Raw genomic sequence first — 19,724 nt, 5'->3', positions numbered from 1 at the left:
AAATGAGAGCCAGGCCATGCTTCCCATAACCCGGTAAAGCAGCTGCAGAAAAGCACCAGAGCGCAGTCAAGCTGTAGGACAGAAATGCGAATTGCTTAGCATGATTCGGAGTGCAGGCACGAGTCCAGGACACTCTGGCTGGCCCAGCAGTGCCTACACCTTCCTCTTTCCCCTGAGCCTCCCTGTTGGGAGATCTGCCTCTGAAGGGTCATCTTCCTCCTTGCTGATGCCGGGAGGAGTCTCCCCAGTGGTACCCCAGAGCCTGCGTTGTCCTGTGTGCCCCCACGCAAGGCAGTTGAAGCTTCCTGCCTGGCGTGTGTGTGACAAAAATCCACTTTAGGCAGTTACTCCTATTTCCACTTTTCTTTGTTATTTCTGCTAATAACACATGCTGTGCTCTTCCAGCACTTTGTAGCCATTCCAATGAGTTTCACAGATGGATGAGTGTTGTCATCCCATCTTACAAACCGGGTACCTGAAACACAAGGAAGAGAAGGGCTGCTTCTGTAGAGCTGCTCAGGCGCTGATGGTTTAAACCGAGTGTGATATGATATCCCTGAAATCAGTGACAGAACTGAGCTGTAAATTTCCAGATTTCCAGTCCTGCAGTCTATTAGATAACAGCTCCCCCTTGAGGGAAATGTCTTTTATAAATAAAATAAATTTTTATTTAATTTAAATAAATGAATTATTTTTATTTCATATATGTATATAAGTAACAGTAATAGATGAATATATATATTAAATAATTTAAAAAGTAAAAATAAAAAAAATAAAAAGACACAGCTATTCTGTCACTGAAGTTTTTTGTGGGGATAGGTTTGAGATTCACGATTTCACCAGGCTGCATGAGATGGAACAGACTTAGGGTGGCTGTATTGTGTCCTAACCAGCTGTCCACAGCTGGGAAGAGCAAGGTGGGTCTGCCAGTGGCTCGCTCTGTTGCCTTGGGATGTCACTTAGCTCTCACAGTCCGTCAAAGTGCAACTCGGAGCGCCATAAAGTAGCAAAAGCTGGTGCTTCTGGAACAAAGCGCCCCACGTCTTCGTGTACCTGCCTGTGCTGATGGTCTCTGTGCTTGCATGAACGGCTGTGTGGTTGCATAGGGACAGGGTGGGAGGTTGGCCTGCATGAAAAATAACTCTGCAAAGGAAGGTTGTGGCAGAGAGAGTAGCTGAAGGGTGAGGGGAAGCAGGCTGGCTTCTTTCAGCAGCAGTGTTGGCTAATGCTGGTTTAAAATGCTCATCAAACTGCAGGCTGAACTCAGCATTTGTAAAACTAAATTAATGATGGCAAACCCTTTTAATTGTACAAAGGAAGATAGCTAGCTAAGAGTTAAGTAGCTGTGTGTTTATTTTACCTAAGTAATCAATCAGTCAGACTGTTTTCCATTTTCTAAGTGTTGTATAAACTTCATATGCAGAGGAATTACATCAAGATAATTTTATTCTCCCTTTTCAATCAAGACAGTAATATAGCTTGGATTTAAATCTTGAATGCATTAGGAAAGATAACAAAAATAACCTTGATTATAAGTCATCTCCTAGTCTTTTACTGTGTACCTTTCAGTTAGTTAATACAATGTTTGACATGTATTCAATGCTTGTTCTTCACAAGACTAATTGAAAACACGGCAGGTATGGTGAAAGATTTAAATTGCAACTGGCCTGTGGTCAAGCATTTTGACGACAACAGCATTGCCTTACATGAGAAGTGATTTAGTTTATTTTAAAAAGTTTTTAAAAAGAACATTTTGAAGGAAAAAATTAAGCTAGACCAAATTCCCATATATATAATTACGGAAAATATTTTACACATATAAAAAGCATTCTTGGAAAAAGGGACCTGATCTGTGAAATTCTATTCCAGATTCTGCAAAGTTGTAATTTACTTTTCCATGCTGTTACTGTTGTTCTGTGCTATTCTGAGCATCCTTTAAAGTACAGTAGTATTTACCTGTAGTAGGTAGTATTTACATTAAAAACATGTTGTAAGCCATTTCCAAAATACACTTCTGTCTTTACAAAACACCACAAAGTATAAAAGAAGTAGTAGGTGTTGTGATGTCAGCCAGAAGAGCAAAAGATTGTCAGAAGTTTCAGGAAGCCTGGAATGTTTCAGGTTCCTCTTCTTGTTTAGATGCTTCTTTGTATGGACTTTCAACAACATTTTTGTAGAAGAGTATTAGTATTCAGAACACAGTTCAGAAATTATTGTGAGCAAAGAGTTTGAGCCACTGAGAATATTTGGTCCAAATTCAGATTGCACAGGTTGACCCCTTTTACACTACTTGCAGGATCTGTCTATGGTGCTTTCAAGAATACTGTTCCAGAGATTTGGTCTTAATTGAATAGTCTTCAAATAAACCATTAACATCTAGTTAACTAAAAGCAACAACAGCATTAACTTACACAGCTGCTGCCACTAATACAGACAAGAGTAATCCTTCTGGTGAGTTATCCTAGAAGAGCAGCGCCTGGCCTGGAAAGAGATGAACACAAGATGCCATTGAAATACAGTTTTAAGTGGAATCAGTGCAGAGATGAAAAGTTAGTATAATTTTTACAGAGAAGCTAATTCTCCTAGCCTTCTAGATGGGTATTTGTACCAAATGTAAGCTCACCGAAAGCATTCAAGAAAGAACATACATATGTAGTCTGTCAGGCTTCGTTGCCTGGTGACAAGCTGTCACTTATTGTGTTCTTTTAATAAACGTTTCTGTGCAAATTCCTGCCACAAAACTCATAATGCCAGTGTGCCATTGAATATAACAGCAGCGCACGTTGGAGCCAAGGATGTTGTAGCTTCCTGGATACTTTTATTATCTTGACAAATGGAAATTTTCTTCAGGGCATGTTTTAGAAGTCCGGGATGTGCTGTATGAAAACGTAAAGGCTAAAAATAACACTGCTGCACCAAACCACTAGGGAGGTAGTTCAGCGTAGTCGAAATGTAATTACAATGAATACCCTTGCTAAATGTCAAAGATAGGCAACCAGTCAGAGAGGCTGTAGAGAATGAGGCATCTGAGAAGACAGGGAAAGACAACAGACATGCTGATGTATGGGGAGATACTGCAGTGCGTTTCGTGGCTGAGGAGACCTGTGTCCTCATGCCACCACACTTCAGGTGAAGCCACCTGCTGAACAAAGGCATTTGCGTTGAACTCTTTGTAAGTACTATTAGCTGTCTTCCCTGCTTCCTGGTTTATTAACCTGTGTAACTGGAAAATGTGTAGCATTGTATGCTGAGTTTTCAATGAATACTTTGCATTAGAAGAAGCATGCGAAGGAAGCTTGATGCCAGCCTTGTATTACAAGCTTTTTAATTGCATCTGGATTTAACTTCAGCAAATGAAGTATGAGAGTTGTCATGTTAAAGGTAGTAAATATGTATCAGGCTAACTGGCAGTCTGTGGCAAACGTGTCAGTGTAGCACATCCACTATAAAACTTGTTAGCCTTCCAGGTTAACTTGCCCCTCCAGCCTGTACTCAAGAGATGAGTGCCAAATTTTGAGCTTCATTAAGCAGTTGCGGTATTTACCTCTGCAAAGTGTCTGTATGATAATAGTCAAGCGCTCCCACCGCTGTGCGTGCCAACAAGCCCAGGGACGTGGCACGTAGGTGGATGCCTATCTGCCTAGCTCCCCCAAATAAAGGGGAGCGCTGTGTCAACGGGAGCACACATGGCCCCCGACACCTGCAATAACAGAATGTCCCACTGAAGTCTGGGCCCTAATTATAGATGCAGCTGGATATAGGCCATGCAGCCAATATTTGCCTTAAGAAAAATATAGTGGTGGTTTCTACCGGCATATATTTTTATTTGTTTTCCTGTCACAACTGACTTGTTTTCCCTCTAGCAATTTAGTGCGGTTCCTCGTTGCCCTCTCAAGGAGGAGAGAGCCAGACTGACTGTTAGTTGCCCTGCCTGAAACTTGCATCTTGCAGTCATGCTTGCAACAGCACAGCTCCTAAAGCATGAGATCTGAGAAGTGTCACCAGACCACAGATGTTTTTGCAATGAAACTGTGCACCTCCTGGAAAGTCGCTGTGGTGCAAGTAATGATAGATAGTGTTTTCATTTTGCTGCACAAAAGGGTCAAAATGGCATGGGGAGTCCATGACAGAGCAGCAGAAAATGTTGGTTCTGAAAGAAAATTTATTTCATAGCTTCAGGGGAAAGTTTGGATGCTGTGAACAGATTGCCTTTGTCATTGTGTAAAAATGTGTCGTTTGTAAGGTGATGCAGGATGTCAGTGCCCATGTATGGTGGAGCTTGGTACCTAAAGAGATGTTAAACCAGACTTGTTACAGTTACTGCATTGTGTTTAGATGCATTTTCTGGAAGCACTCCTCTTAGCGTGAAGGTCAGGCAAATGGTCCAAACTTCCTTCTGATCTGCAACCCCAAAACGCTGGTCTTCACTGGGGTGGTCATCTCTTCAGTCTCATCCATCTTAGGGAAAAGACCCTTGTATAGCACACTGCTGATTTGAGGTGTGCTTTTAGCAGCATTTGTGTAGTTTGGTGGGGTTTCTTGTTTTTGGTCCCCCCCCGTCCCCCCCCCCCCCCCCCGACCTTCTACTGTTTGATTCACTGTTTTCTATCACTTGTGTATGGGTCAGTTGCTATATGTAAGGGAACCTGTTGTACGGGGTAGCACATCCTATTTGGACCACTGCATGAATGCTCAGTGGACATATCTGTGTTAGTAACTGGGGGTAATTAAGGCTCTGCTGGCTCCTTGGACACTCTCTCCCTCCCCCCTCGCCCTCCCTTTCTTCTTCCAGAGATGGCCTCTCTACATAATTCCATTAAAGTGATTGTGCTCTGAGGGGTGGACTGAGGGGCAGTGCTCTCATCTTTCAAAGCAGGACCAATGAGCTATGTGCTTTCCACTGGGCAGCAACAAAAGAAAAGGTCTCTCAGAAGAAAAGACGAGCACAAAAGATCAAAATGAGGTGTTTGTCCAGGCCTCTGGTATTGCTTTCAAGTTAGCTTTTGAGGGCTCACTTTGAAAACGGTGAGCCAGGCTAGTTAACAGAAGGGTGTCTGCTAGTTTTAGAGTGTGTTGTTAGAATAATACTGGAAGATAGCTTTTTGCTTGTGCAATTTAACAGTTCTTCTAAAGCGCAAGAGAAACATAGGGATGGATTGAAAACGTCGCAGGCGTAGCGGCGGTGTTCTATGCCCAGAAGGCAGTCTAGCAAACTTAAAATCCTTCAGATTTTATTCACTTCTTGTAAAAAGATTGAGACATATAGATAATTCCCTTGTTTCCCTAGTCTCCAAAAGGCCAAAATGCTGTATGCTGGCAATTCATCCTGCCCCTCTAGCCCTCTCCCCGCCCTTTTTTTGTATAAAGCTGCTATTGCTGATGGTGGGCAGTAGGAGAGGTGATGTTTTTACTGCAAGGGGGTGTGAGGTGTTATTTGTCCTGGGGCCCTCGGAGGGGACAGGCAGAGCTACAAAAGGGATACAGACCCTTTTCAGATTTAGACAAATAAGCGAGAGTCATCCAAAGCCGTTGAAAGCCAGACCGTTTAGCTGGATCAATTCACATATGTCATATGTTCAAGTTTCTACCAAAATAAACTTTTACAGTGTTGTACAAAGAACAAATTGCTTAGTTTCTACTTCAGTTATTTGGTTTGCAAAGGAAAACATGAGTATCACAGGCAGTCTTTGTTCCGTCTAACTCTATTTAAAGTTACTTTTAAATTGGAAAAGAAGCCATGAGATGTAAAACGCTGGCAATTTGTAACCTCTCAAACTCTTTTAATCTGATATTAAAAAGTTGTTATTTAAAATGGGTGATTAATTACCATTCCAACTCCTTTAAAAACAGAAGTAATTAAATATTATCTGAAGCTAGTAGTAATGCTTAGAAATTACATACCAAGAGCCTTGACAATATTTTACAAGCCAGAGTAGAACAGGATTGCTAAACTGTGTTTATTTGCTTAGTCATATGCACTCAAGCAAAGTAAAAGGGCGTTTTTTTAGAAAAAAAAAAAAAAAATCCAGTACTGAGAATCTTGGAGGGTATACCTGCTTTTGAGAGGAACAGACCTGAATCTGTATCATCCTCCTGCTTCCCGGCTTTATGTTACTGTTTGGCTTGATGCGCTTCTCTCTGTCCTTTTCGTCTAGTATATTTGAAATATATTTGCTTATTTTCCTAATAAGTTTCTGCTGTATTTACATTACTTTGCTTCAAAAGTACATTTTTAAGGATAGTATTTCTCAGTGCTCTTCCTTTCCCACCCTTCCCCCTTAATAATTCCCCTGGACCTCTGTTGCTTGGAGCAGACTTTGGCTAGCCCCAGATTCGATGTCAAAGGCCATGACCCGATGTCAGAGCAGCCCATGCTGCTGGCCTCTTCTTTGAATAATTATCTGGAGTTTATTGTGTTGAAGGGACGGGCTTGAGGGCAGCGCAGTCACCCTGGCAAACCAGACCAATGAGCTATCCAGCCGGACCACTATCCAACAATGGACCTGTAGGTTACACAAAAAATCCAGCCCTACAAAAGATTAAATTAAAAATGGACATTTGGCCACAGAAGTTTTGTCCTTTGAACAACCATTTTTTCCAGCCTTCTGAGTGTGGTGTGGTTTTGGTACCTTTAATTGAAAGGAAAAAAGTATTATTTAAAATTTTGTGTAAGCTAGAAGAAAACGGAAATATTTTCCTTATCCCCTTCCCCAGCTGTTCCAACCACCGTATTGGATGTAGCTTAAGAAGTTATTTCTAGGTTTCTAGTTGCTGAACTTGACTCAGAATATCAAGCCACTGAAATGTCTTGTTTTGGGTTTTTTTGTTTTGTTTTTCCTAGAAATTCTGTGCAATCCTAATTCTTTTAGAAACAACAAAGCTTCCAATACTTTATTTCTATCAATATTTTCCTTTCAGAGTGCTAAGAACAGGGATGGTCAAAACAGCTATGAAAGCATGTTCAGTATCCAGATTAATGAGTCAACAGTAAATGATAGTAAAATGTCCATTTTCTGTGGGCTTCCTTATCTTTTCCTCTCCCCAAAGAGGACTTAAAAAGTCTGAAATCCAGATTGTGGAGTGCTGTCTCTTCTTATCAGGACTGAATGAAAGGCGGCTGGAGGTGGACTTGCTGTTCTGGAGGGGTGGGAAGAAAAAAAAAGTTCTTTCATGGTCTGACCTCGGATTCTTTCTTAATTTTATCTAGCCCTGACCTGTTGGCTCTGCTCTGGCTCCTTTCAAGGCCTTCGAAGCTTCACAAACATGCAGCAGCTGAAGGAGACAATGACAGGGCTTTTAGGGGTTGCAATATTACACTCTTTTGTAACCTTGGCTAAGGAGCCTGTAAACAGATGCTTGCTACGAAGCATTTGCCAGAAAGCCAAAATTTTGGCTGTGTTGGTATCGGCAAACAGGGCTCTGTAACACTCTTGATTTAGGACTCTTCGTTTTGTATTCAACGTAAGCTTCAGCTGAATGAACAGCCGGAGTGTCCCGTGTGTGCAGTGTGGTCATGGAACCTGCTGTTACAGGCTTTACACTTACCTTTGGTGCTCTGAATTTACCTGGAATGGAAGAATCGCATGAAGACAAATTAGCAAAATCTGAATGGGATAAACACAGTTTGGTCTTTTGCAGAAAACTGATTTGAAGATAATGTTCAAATGTAATCAGGACATTCGCATTTCTATGTATTCTTTTGAGAAGGGAGGATGGAATTATGTATGGATTAGGACTTCTCATTGGCTTGTTGTTAATGTCGTGCTGCTTTAAGCTTAGAGGGTTTTGATTATGTAATAGGAAGTATTGAGAATGGAAATTTTGTTCCATTGTGAATACGGAAGCAACTTTATTGTTCTTAGTAACTTTTCCTAAAAGCTCAGTCTGTGCAATCTTGGTAATTTAAGAACGAGATAGTTGCATTAAAAAGTACTTCACCAGCTGCAAAGTGATGAGAAGCACATTTTTGTTTTGAGTTGTTTAACTGCTAACGCAGGCATTTAATCTTTTGATGCCTCTAGTTTTTCCAGCTGTGTTCATTGGAAGTGCATGAGGACACCATCTGGCAGTAATGAGGTATAACTCTACCAGATGGAACTAACCCACGTTGGGTGGAGAGATGTTCCTTCCTCTCCCCATGTCACCTTTGTCACTAGGGAAATGTCTTCAAAACGGAGGACTTCCCCCCCACCCCCCCGGCCCTTCTTCTTCCCATCCTCCAAGTAATGGTAGCTGCTGCAGCAGTCCTCCCGGCAAAACGTAGGTTCTCAGTGCATGTATTTCAGAGGCCAGTAAGGGTCGACAGAAGCACCATTTATTTTGTTGTGGAACAAGGCCAGATTGTTTTATGTGGTTCTGTGTAGTTGTCTCAATGTTCTAGAAGAACTGAAGAACTCAGTTTGAGTTCTTGGGATTCCGTGGAATACACCAGCATACACCAAAACTAGTTCTGGCATGAGATGATGTCAGCTCTGTACTTGCTTTTGCCTACCACATGTATGTATTTACTAGAACATTTATTTTTTCCTAAGCTTTGAAACCTGGGCTCTGTATGTTTAATCCACGTTTAACCAATAAATATATATATAATTTGAACACACTAAAATTTTCAAGTTTTGGAAAATAAAATGGTAAAATAAGAGTATTTCTGACAAACAGCTGCTTTGGAGTAGCAACTTCTCCCCTTACTGAAAGAGAAGTGGTACATTTACATAGAAGCAAGGCTGATGGCAGTAGTAAAGAATATCAAGTAACTCTGAGCTGGTGCAACAAAACGTGGATATTGCAATGAATTCCAGAGCAATAGAACTGTTAATAAATCAAGTCTCAATTCTTCATGATATTTTTGCAGTTCTTCTGTTTCTTGTGTCCAGACAGATAAGAAGATGTGGTTCTCCCTCCATGCTGGGAAATGAAATTACTTGTCACAAAAACAGAGTTGGAACATCTGAGTGCACTGTGGTATTTTTCTTGAAGAATCTGTTTTTACAGCATTAACAGCCATAACTGCTATGAGCTTCCTATCGCCTTTCTGAGAAGCTGAACAAAATATCTAAGATTATACCTTGGGGATGTAGTAAGGCAGGAAAATACACAAGTAAATATGAACTCATACCAAGCTTCAGCTACTGTAATGGTTAATGTTTTTTCCAAGTTACAACCCATCTTTTAAATGATCGCTCATAATTTTGCTCATACTTGCGGTATTTAGCTTTGCCATAGTTTTACTATAAGGTGTAGAACCTATTCATAGCCTCATAAAACAAAGAGAAGGCTCCCCCATGTGTCTTGCTGCTGAAAGACCTGCCAGGGTTGGGTCTGCCGGGCTCACTGCAGGTTTTTATGGGAGAATGAATGACGGGGTATGGGATTCCAGAGAACAGCCAGGGAGCAGTGACCTTACCTACAAAAACTGCCATAGGAAAATTAGGCTGATCCTACACAAATTGCAAACCGGTATCTGTTTTGATAAGTTGAAATTAATCAATTTAAGGCGTATTTAGCTTTTTCCTCCTCTTATTTTATAGGAGTTTTATTACCAGTGGTGAAATTTATCTCTCTGGTTGAACTATTGTTATTCGTGTGGTTTTAATACTGTCAGGTTTTGGTTTTATAAAAAAGGGTGTGTGAGGCAGATCCATTGTGCGGTGTGAAGCTGTGCCAGCTTATCACATCCAGCCTATAATGTTTTTTAAGACCATCTCTGTGTGCTCCAGAGGCACTCTTGTAATAAAACTTAAGAATTAGCTTTAGCATGTTTATATCAACATCAGTGCCGGCCTCTTGATTTGTACAGTGTAGTTTTTGCATCCTTCCTACCAGCTGATTTAAGTAATAACAATAAAAATGCTTATTAGAAATCTGTAGGTGCTGTGACACTTAATTTTACAACAACCTAATTGCCAGCAGCACTAAAAAAAAAGCCAAACCAAACCATATTGCACAGAAACAAGCTACCTTTAAGATATTCAACCAGTTGGTAAATAGGCTACAGAATTGTTCCTGTTCACCTTAGGTCTGGGAACAAGCCTTCAACCACTACACAAATGCTGGTAATTGCAAGAGAATTAATTGAAATGTTTCGGTGTTCAGAGAAAGTTTGAAAATGCAGAGGTGAAATCTTGCTGTGAGTTTTTTATTTTTTTACTTAAACTGAATTTAGGGGTTGAATGGGTTGTGTAAATAGCTGCACATAATTTGCTTCTGAATATCAGTGATTTTCTGTGGAAAGATAGGTTACTTCTGGGTCTGTTACAAGCGTAACCGATGGCCTCGATGCTCGCTTCCCTGTTTTCTGAGCTTCTCCAGCCTCCTGTTGCTGTATCATGCACATGGATGGCATACATTAAATCTGAGACTGTCAGCCCTGCAGGTGGTCGTGCTATCCCCAATCTTTTATCAATGATTTATATGTAAACTATTCAGGATACCTGTGCTGCTTAAAGATAAGAAAGCTCTCCTGAAGTTCATTTTCTCTCTGAAGATATGTCTGGCTTGGAGTGTTTGATCCAGCTGATGAACTGCTAGATGGAAGTGTTTATGCCAAGTTTGTACTGGGACTGCCACTGAGGAGTAAATCATATCATAAGCCTGTAAACAAAACTAAAAATTGTTAAAAATATTCTAAACACCACTTCATAAAACAAATAGCATGCTGTTGGAACTGGAGGCAGGTCTTTGGTTAACTTGTTTGGCATGTGGTGTAGCTATCATCAGCATGGAACAGCCTCTCAGCAGGCACTTGGAATTCATCTTGACAGATGTTGTACATCATATACATATATACTGTGTAATCTGTGAAGCAAGTTTCCAATCAATTTCTTTTGCTGCTCAGTACGCAGTCTTTAAAATTCTTCTGTATTCTCATTTTTAGTTTGCTATAACATTTAGACTTTTCTACGCCGGTGTATCTCAATTAAGAGATACCAGCAAATGGGTTTTCAACCACAGAAGCAGTACTGTGTGACAGCTTCAAAATTCTGACATCGCTTTTGGGTTGAACTAGGCTTGCTAGCAATTGAACCGCGATGTTCTGAAGTGGAAACAACCTTGTTCTGTAGAATGTAGAGACTAGTTGAGAGACTGTATTTTTATACAGGTTTTTCTATATGAAGATAATTCTTTTTGAAACTTCTTTCATTATACAAGAGTAAGATGAATAGTATTCAGTATCCTGCTTTTTTTAAAGGTAGAGTGTTAAATGTACTTAAAAATAAGATTAAAAAAATGTGTTTTCCTCAAAGATATTAGATTTTTTTTTTCGTGGGAGTTACGTTTTTGCCTTTCTTCCACATCCCATTATTCTTCCTCTCCTCCCCAATCAAGTGTTAATGAGGAATTCAGGTTGGGGGGGTGGGCGGGGGGGCGGGAAGGCAATGAGGATAAACAGACCTCACAGGCTCCTCATTCAGCTCAGCAGGGCACTAGACCTTAGCTATTCTTCATTTCACAGTGAAGATGATCGGTTGTGGGTGACCACTTTCAAAGGGCACAGAGTTTTTGAAGGTGCTCGGCAGCATGATAAATTGTCGTGTCTGTCATCCTGTGCCGTGCGGAAATGCAGCAGGGGTCTCTTCTGCAGGAACTTGTAAAGAAAAAGATGGACTGTGACACTTGGCCGGCTGGATGCTGCCGGTTTATGTGGAATGTCTTCAAGGGTCTGTTAAATAGTACCCGGATTCAAGTTTTTTTCTAAGAATGGACGGGAGAGGCAATTATTATCACAATCTCCAAATAATCTTCCTAGTGATCTTAACCGTGTCTTGATTGCCTCTGTTTTTAAATTTTGGCTTTGTTTTTGAATATTTCAGTTACATGCTAAATATGTTATGCCTGTCATGATTTTCTGACGTGTATGCTATAATTTGCCTCAACAAGTCACCATAACTTGATTTTGATGTATTCAAATTACTTTGTACTTTCTAAGGGCAGTTATCTTTCTGGTTGGGCTCAGTGTTTTTAGATGTGCCTTCCCTTCACGTCTTTTTTTTTTTTTTTTATAAATTTTAAAGGGATTGCAATGGTTTACATATAATATCTTACTGTCTTTCTGAATTTTCAATATTAACATTCCCTATATTCTTCTATTCACATGCTTTTCACATGGTTGTTCAGTGTGTTTGTGTCCATCTCTTTTTCTCTGTTTGCAATTTGTGGGCTGGGAACAACTGATGTCATCTGTTGTTAAAGTGATACTGTAAAGTGAAAAAAACTCCAAAGGAAATGAGAATTTTACTCCAGTTTAAAACAACCCTCATTTTTCAACATTTTGTTATTTAGGTTGTCTACTTGTGATGTTAAAGTCTATATGAAAAATGGGAATGGGTTTCTCTTGCCTAGTCTACCGTTAGTGTTAAACACATCAAAGAAATACTTCAATCCAAATTTAAGAACCTGGGTTTTTTTACATGTATATCTAGATTTTGGTAAAATAGACTTTTTTTTAGAAAGTACATAGAGATATAAACTCTACCTAGCGATACCTCATTTGAAGCTGATGTCGGGTAACTACAGCATGAAAAGGTTGTCTGTTTCAAAATAAACACGAAAAGATTTTACAAAATGCGTGATTATGAAATGACTATGCTGGAAACATCAATTCGAGTTGTTACGGTTGTATTGCTGGTGCAGAGACTGCAGAGGGAGCTGACAATCTGATGTAAACAACAGTCCTGTTAGTGGTGAAGAAATGTCAGGGATTTGTGTTCCTGTTTATTTCATGAACGGCCGTGTCAAATCTCAGCTAAAATGAAAAAGAGGAGAGCTTATTTTGAGAAGGGATAATATGATGGTATTTTGGGGCAAGGGAAAAAGAAATAAACCAGCACAGCACAGTTACGGAAATCTGACCCTTCTGAAAATTTTAACGGAAAAAAGCAGGTTCATGACAATGGAAGAGGAGAATATCCGAAGAGCTACATCAGTACTGGGGTGAAGTTTAGCTGAACCCAGAAATGCTCGTATGTACTAGCAGCACATGCTACCACCTTTACAGTCGTATGGAAGGGATTCGTTGCAGTTACCATTGCAAGGGAGCGGGCTGCAGGGAAGCAGTGCAGCTAGTACATACAAGCATTTCTGGGTTCAGCTGCACTGCTTCCCTGCAGCCCGCTCCCTTGCAATGGTAACTGCAACGAATCCCTTCCATACGACTGTAAAGGTGGTAGCATGTGCTGCTAGTACATACGAGCATTTCTGGGTTCAGCTAAACTTCACCCCAGTACTGATGTAGCTCTTCGGGTGCCCCACGCCACCCCACGTACACAAAGCTCAAGGGCCCTTTCTAACTCATTTCTCTGTAGTAATTTTTCACTTCATGTGGATCAAGGCCAGTGTATAATTAACAGAACTGAGAGAAGCAGCAAACTGCGGTACAGCTACCCAAAGACATGGCCAGAGAATGGGAAACAGGGAGACCCTTCAAGCTGGGAACAGTGACCCTCTAAGGATGCCAGAACCAGCTTTCAAGAAAACATATGGAAGCAGAAGTTGTTAGTCAAAGGCATTATTAACAATCACTGTTGTTTCACAGTATATCTCCTCTCAGAACCTGGAACCAAAACATTTCCCACTTCTTTGCTGGGTCCTGTCTTCCTGCGTGTGCTTTGATTGCCCTGCTTCATTACAGCCTGCTTACCCAGAAATAAATACTGGTTTCATAGACCGCATGCTGTTTGTTTTAACAAATCTTTGTTATAGACTGAAAGCACTTTCAATATGCTGAATCATACTATTAAATCTAGCTCTGTAGCTGTGAAGGTGTGATTTTGTTACAGCTAGAAATGTGATATTTATCTTACTGCCACCGATTCCTGTTACAAACTTCTGTATCAGGCTATTGGAAGCAAGACTGGCAGTTGTGTGTCTGATTCTGGGCAAAGATTCAGGGAAATTCATAGGACTGGAGAAAAGACAGGCTTCCAGGCATCCAGCCCGTTCAGCAGCCCGCTAATGGTAGCGGGCAAGTTTTAAACCAAACTTGCAAATCCATATTTTTTTACTTGAGTCTATTAATTCATTTTCTCCTTGTGCAGATCCTAGAAGAAAATATCATGTAAGGCTGCTGGCATATAACAGTATGGAGGAAGGTTACCAGGCAGATCAAACAGTCAGCACTCCGGGATGTGTCTGTAAGTGTTGTAGGTACATGAAGAATTTATTAAGAGCTGAGCTGTTTCAAAGTCTCAGCAGCTCTGTGTTTTTAACCTATAAATAATCAATTAATTCAGTGTAAAACAGAGAACCAAAAAGATCGTATCTGCGACAAGTACTGTCCTAGCCATCCTGCAACTGAGACAGTCTCCTGTGTTCATGAACTGCAGCTCAGGAAACAAGATAGCTATCAAGCACTTTTTCCTGCCCTGCTGGATTGTCTGTATCATCTAACCAGTGGCATATCACATACTTTATGATTATCCCTCTCCCTAGTCTCTGTTTATAACTTCGACTTTGGTTTTGACTAAACAAGAGGGACTACAGAAGTAATATGTGACGTGTATTGGGTTAGGAGGGATCTCTGATAGCTTGGACCAGATTGCTGGGTTTGAATACCAGCTAGGGCTGGGTCGGGGCAGATTTGAATCTAAAGCTGTGTGCTCAGATCTGTCTCTTAATCTTGCCAGTATCTGTATACAGTTCATTGAATAATTCATGCTCCTTTTTTTGTTTTAAACAGCTGTCCGTGATCGCATGGTGCCACCACCACCGCCTCCTCACCACCTCTATGCCAAAGCTAACACTTCGTCTTCTATCTACCTTCACTGGGGAAAGCCTGCCTTTACCTCGGCGCAAGTCGTCAACTACACAATCCGCTGCAACCCAGTGGGGCTGCAGAATGCTTCTCTGGTTCTCTACCTTCAAACGTAAGTGCAGCACTACTAATCAGTCTTGGTTTCCCATTTCTAGATCCTTCCACTCAGTTTCTACTCTTCTTGCCCTCTCTTAATTGCCTTTTACTGTAACAACTTTTACCTCCCTTAGAGGACTGTATGTTTTGCCCAGTGGCTGCTAGTTCTGTTTCTTGGGTTGTTTAAGATGTGTTCATAGAACAGCTTAATTTTCTACCTGTGATCCTTGTGCTGGATCCCTGGGCGAGCTTTTGAATTTTTAATGGCGCTTTAGCTGTCTAAGTTGATTTTAATTTTAAGCTCTTCTTCAACCAAACAAAAGAGAATACCTATTTTATAGGTAGCTTGTCCAGGCAGAGGTGGGACTTAGTCCAGTGTCTGATTTTAAGACTGGAAACAAGAATTTTTGATTTTTGAGAGGTTGAGCATGTTACTGTGGGAATGCCACATTCCTGAGTGCGCGGCACCCTGCCAGGAGAAAGCTGAGTAGGAACTCCAGGTTGCTTTTCAGAGAAGCAATGCGTGAGCCACAGAATGGCAGATCAGGGAAGATCATTGGCCTGGGCTTGGTGGTCAGCTCTCTGCCCAGGTGGGACAGGAGCAGAAGACCTTGGTCCACTGTGTGCTGTGCTGGGGCCGTGGTGCTGTTGAGGGAATCCACGCGTGTGTAGCTCCCTCAACACCTGGGTTTACTCAAGCTTTCTGAGTAAGAAAAATGCTGTCTTAAAAGAGTTTCCACCCTAATATTGATGGCTTTCTCTTCAAAGAACACATCCCCCGCTGTCTAACTCCTGACTTAACGATTAGACACAGTATAATCACCATGTAAAATTCTCAGTGTGCAGTATGGAGCATAGTAACAAATGCTGCCTTTTGTGCTAGGATGAGACTACCGCAAATACTGGTGACTGCCTTTGCAGTATGGAAGGTGAAAATACTAAATGAGATTTAATAAAGCAATATTTGTAGATTAACACCATTTTAAATTGAGATTTAATCTCAACTTGGGTATTATCACCCAGTTTTAGCCCTGGTGTATATGAAAGATTTTCCCCCTGCCCCCAGAATCAAAATAAAAGCGGAATGTCTGCAGCTGACTTTGATCACAAATAGTGAACTGCAATACTACAATTAATATAATCAATTTTACAATTGATAAATTACCAAGTATGACTACAAGACAAGTAGGGAACATTCATATTTTACAGAGATCCCCTAAACCTGAGGTGATAGAGGCCATCAGTGGAAGTTGCACACATAGCCTGTGTCTCTTCTCTGGTCCGGGAACAGCTGATGGAGCCAGCAGCGTGTGCCTCTTCAGCTGTGGTGCTGGTTGTAATCACATTACTCCAGCTTGAAGTGCAGTGTCCTGTGGACAGATGTGGAAAGAGCTGCGTTTGGGATACCTGCTGGTGATCTGGGCAGTACTATTCTTGGACTTGCTTGTGCATCAGCTGTCCATACAATCTTTGTAAAAACTTGAGCTAAAGTCAACCGACACCAGGCAGTATCATGTCTGGATGCCATAACACTGGAAGAGTTAATTGTGTATTATCATGAAGAAGATTGTAGCTTTTTGTTCTGCTTTTGGGTTTTTTCTTCATACAGCAAAATAGGTACAAATCCAAAGGTGATCTCACATCTAAAGTATAATTTAAGTAAACATGTTTTTCTAGGTCTTTTTTTACCCTTCCCTTTCCCTCTGCCCTGTAACCTTCCTTTTACTCTGTTGTTTTCCTTTTGGATGGAAATATCCTCCAGAGAGCTCCAGGGTCAGGTAGACAGCACAGATGGACCAGGTTTCTGGACATGAACTGGTTTATCTTGTGTTGAACTGATAGTGAGAATCTACTTACAGTGACTAAGAGATATCATTTGAGTTTGGGATCTTCAAGTCAGCTGCTGCTGTTTAATTGACTTTATTCCTCCATCGGTACAGATCAGAGACTCATATGTTAGTTCAAGGTCTTGAGCCAAAAACCATGTATGAATTTGCAGTTCGGCTGCATGTGGACCAGCTCTCCAGTCCCTGGAGTCCAGTAGTCTACCATACCACCCTTCCAGAAGGTAAGGCACCAGGAGAGGACCGCATGGTTCTAAAAAGAAAGCTCTCTAAACCAAATGGCCCGAACAATTGCTTATTAATATTAATCTGTCTGTAGGAGAAAGAACACTTTCCTCTGAGATACAGATACTGCTTTTGTTGGTGAGAGAGAGAAAAATGCTGTCAGGAAAGTCCTTGTTTTGGAACTGTGAAATTCTTTTTCAAAATCTACCTAAAACCAGCAGTGATTTCTATATAAAACATGGTACACGTATAGTTAGCAGCCACTGAATGGAAATAACTTGAATAAAAACTTTAAAATATGTATTGAAGAGGCATGGCTGATTCATAGGCATGAAAATATGTTTTAAAACCCAGATCTTTTAGAAACTGTAAAAATATTACACATCTACTGGCATAGCTGCTGGTTTGCTTTTCTGTCAGCTTGGTCAATGAAAATCAAAAACTTCACTCTCGTGTTCTCAACATTGCAATGTTTGGGATGTATCTGTTCAGAGGGTGATGATGTGGGTTGTTTTTGGGGTTTTTTTGTCAGTATCTGTTTCCTTCTGGAGTTGAAGGAAAAATATGAAATTTGCTTTTACAAAACCTAAGCGACTGACCAGCTCACAGTTAACAGGAGTGTTTCTCCTGAGGAGCAGTACGTGCTTGTTTATATGTTGTTTATCTGGGATGTAGCAGTAGCCATTAGGTCTGCACATCAGTTTCTTTCTGAGCAATTTAATTGCATGTAAATTAGGTTAGCCTAATAACATTGTGTTACTGTTCTCACAGCACCATCTGGCCCTCCAGTAGGAGTGAAGGTGACTTTGATAGAGGATAATACTGCTTTGGTTTCCTGGAAGCCACCTGATGGTCCTGAAACAGTTGTTACACGCTATACTATCCTGTATGCATCCAGGAAGTCTTGGATTGCTGGGGAATGGCAAGTGTTGCACAGAGAAGGTAAACTAAAATCATAAACCTATGAACTGCACCAACAACGATGTTACTTATAAGATGCTTTGTTGCTTTCAGCTCCCTTGGACTATGATAAGAAAGAAATTCATCGAAAAGTTCACGTGAAGGTTATAATTAGTTTAGAATTATTCCCATGGTTGTGATGAAAATGTATTAAAAACCAGTTAATGCTCAGAAGGTGAGGGGAGAGGGGCTGTCTGTGTTGCTTTGGAGCTCGGTGTGTGCATGTGAACCAAAATGTCTTGCAAATCCAATTATATCCATCTTAGTTCTGTTGCAACCATGATTGTGACGGTTTCGTTCTGTAAACGCACTCTTTCAAATCTGAAGTGCCTTGCTCTCCAGAAATAAATTTATAAATGTGGCTGTGTGGGTTTATGTTCCTTTTGATCACTGCCAATCCAGTTAGCTCAGTTTGCTTAATGAACTTTCCCCTACTCCCACTAAATTGCTCTGCAAATTCAGTTTAACTCTGGCTTTATTCTACTGCTGAGCCCCAGCTAGGTAATCTAACAGTAACTCAGGTATAGTGATAGGGACTGCAATCACATCTTTGTGGTTAGGTGTAGGTACAGTTTAAATTTTTATAGGCACTTTCCAGAATAATACTGTGACCTGAAGAGCTGCCTCAAGAACAGATTTCTACAATAGCCAGGAAAAAAAAAGGCATTTACTGTTGGATTGGAATTCAGAATAGGCAGAGACAGTTTAGAATAGATAGTGTTCTAATAATGTTTTAAACCGGAGAGAGAAGCTGGGTATTAGAGAGTAAAGTCATGTGCCTGAGCAACTTATTGAAGAGGATTGCCCAGGAAGAGTTTTTGTTGGTCTGTGCCATTTCATGGCTGAAAGTTTATCAGCAGAGTGTGAAGCTTTACGTTTTCTGGGGAGAAAATGTATAAAACTTAACGAGTACACGCTGATGGAGGACAATTCATTTTGCCTTTGGTGTGAGTGAATTGTTTCAGTTCAAAGATAACGGTGGTTGTCCTTTGTGCTGCTCCTGAAGAGAGGACAACAGCCACTCTGACGGGTGCCAGTGCCACTTGGTCTTTGCTGGAGCAGAATGGTATTCATTGGGCTGGCCTCAAGTATAATGGTCAGCTGGGAAGAATAACACTAAAATGACTATTATTAAGCAAGTTAAGTTGGGTTTTTTTAATTGTGAAAAATAATTAGTCTCTGAAATATCAGTGAGGTCTAACTATAGGGGGAAGATGGAGCCTATGGGTTTTCACTATCAAAATTGTTCACAGAAACAGTGATACAAAGTTGTCCCATTAAACTGTTGAAAGAAACAGTTGTCATATTAAAAGACCAATTTAATATCAGTTTTTACTCACTAAAAAACCCAGCAGATTTAAATTCACAGAGAGCTTATATTTGAAGGGTAAATCTTGTCATTCTGGTGATGATATGCTGAATTTGTTGTATGCAGCAAAGTGGCTGAATTGCTTTCAGGTATGTACTTCAGCTCAGCCACAGCTGTGAAACAGAACAGCATCTCAAATAGTATTTTACCCATTGGTATTTTGGATGACAGGATGGCAATAGCAGTAAACATTTTCACGTGTTCCCGTACTGAAAGTGTTGGAGGAAATGAGCAAATGGAGAGCTATAAATCTCAGTGTATTACTGTGTCCATCCATGTTAGAGTCACTAATTTTCTATTTTGACAGATATATTAGGGTTTGAGGCGTGGCACGGAATTTGAGCATCTTGACACGTTAGGATAATCTGTAATGCTTTTAGTTAAAGTACAGATGAAAAAGTCTTTTTCAGAGTTAGAATTGAGCAAATACCGTGATAGTCCCGTTACAGTCCTTTCATAGGTAAATTTGAGGTAGAGGTGG

General features: G+C 40.7%; 1 protein-coding gene across 1 annotated transcript in view; it reads left to right on the top strand.

The window, feature by feature from the left end:
• Nucleotides 1-19,724, top strand: part of PRTG (protogenin) — a 91,794-nt gene that overhangs the window by 59,744 nt on the left and 12,326 nt on the right. The window contains 4 exon segments of the mRNA XM_055717353.1: nucleotides 14,034-14,129; nucleotides 14,675-14,861; nucleotides 16,786-16,913; nucleotides 17,686-17,856. Coding sequence (XP_055573328.1) covers nucleotides 14,034-14,129; nucleotides 14,675-14,861; nucleotides 16,786-16,913; nucleotides 17,686-17,856 — 582 coding nt within the window.

The sequence above is a fragment of the Falco cherrug genome, chromosome 7 (genome assembly GCF_023634085.1).
Source record: "Falco cherrug isolate bFalChe1 chromosome 7, bFalChe1.pri, whole genome shotgun sequence".
Classification (NCBI taxonomy): domain Eukaryota; kingdom Metazoa; phylum Chordata; class Aves; order Falconiformes; family Falconidae; genus Falco; species Falco cherrug.
This window is presented reverse-complemented; position numbering and strand designations above follow the sequence as displayed.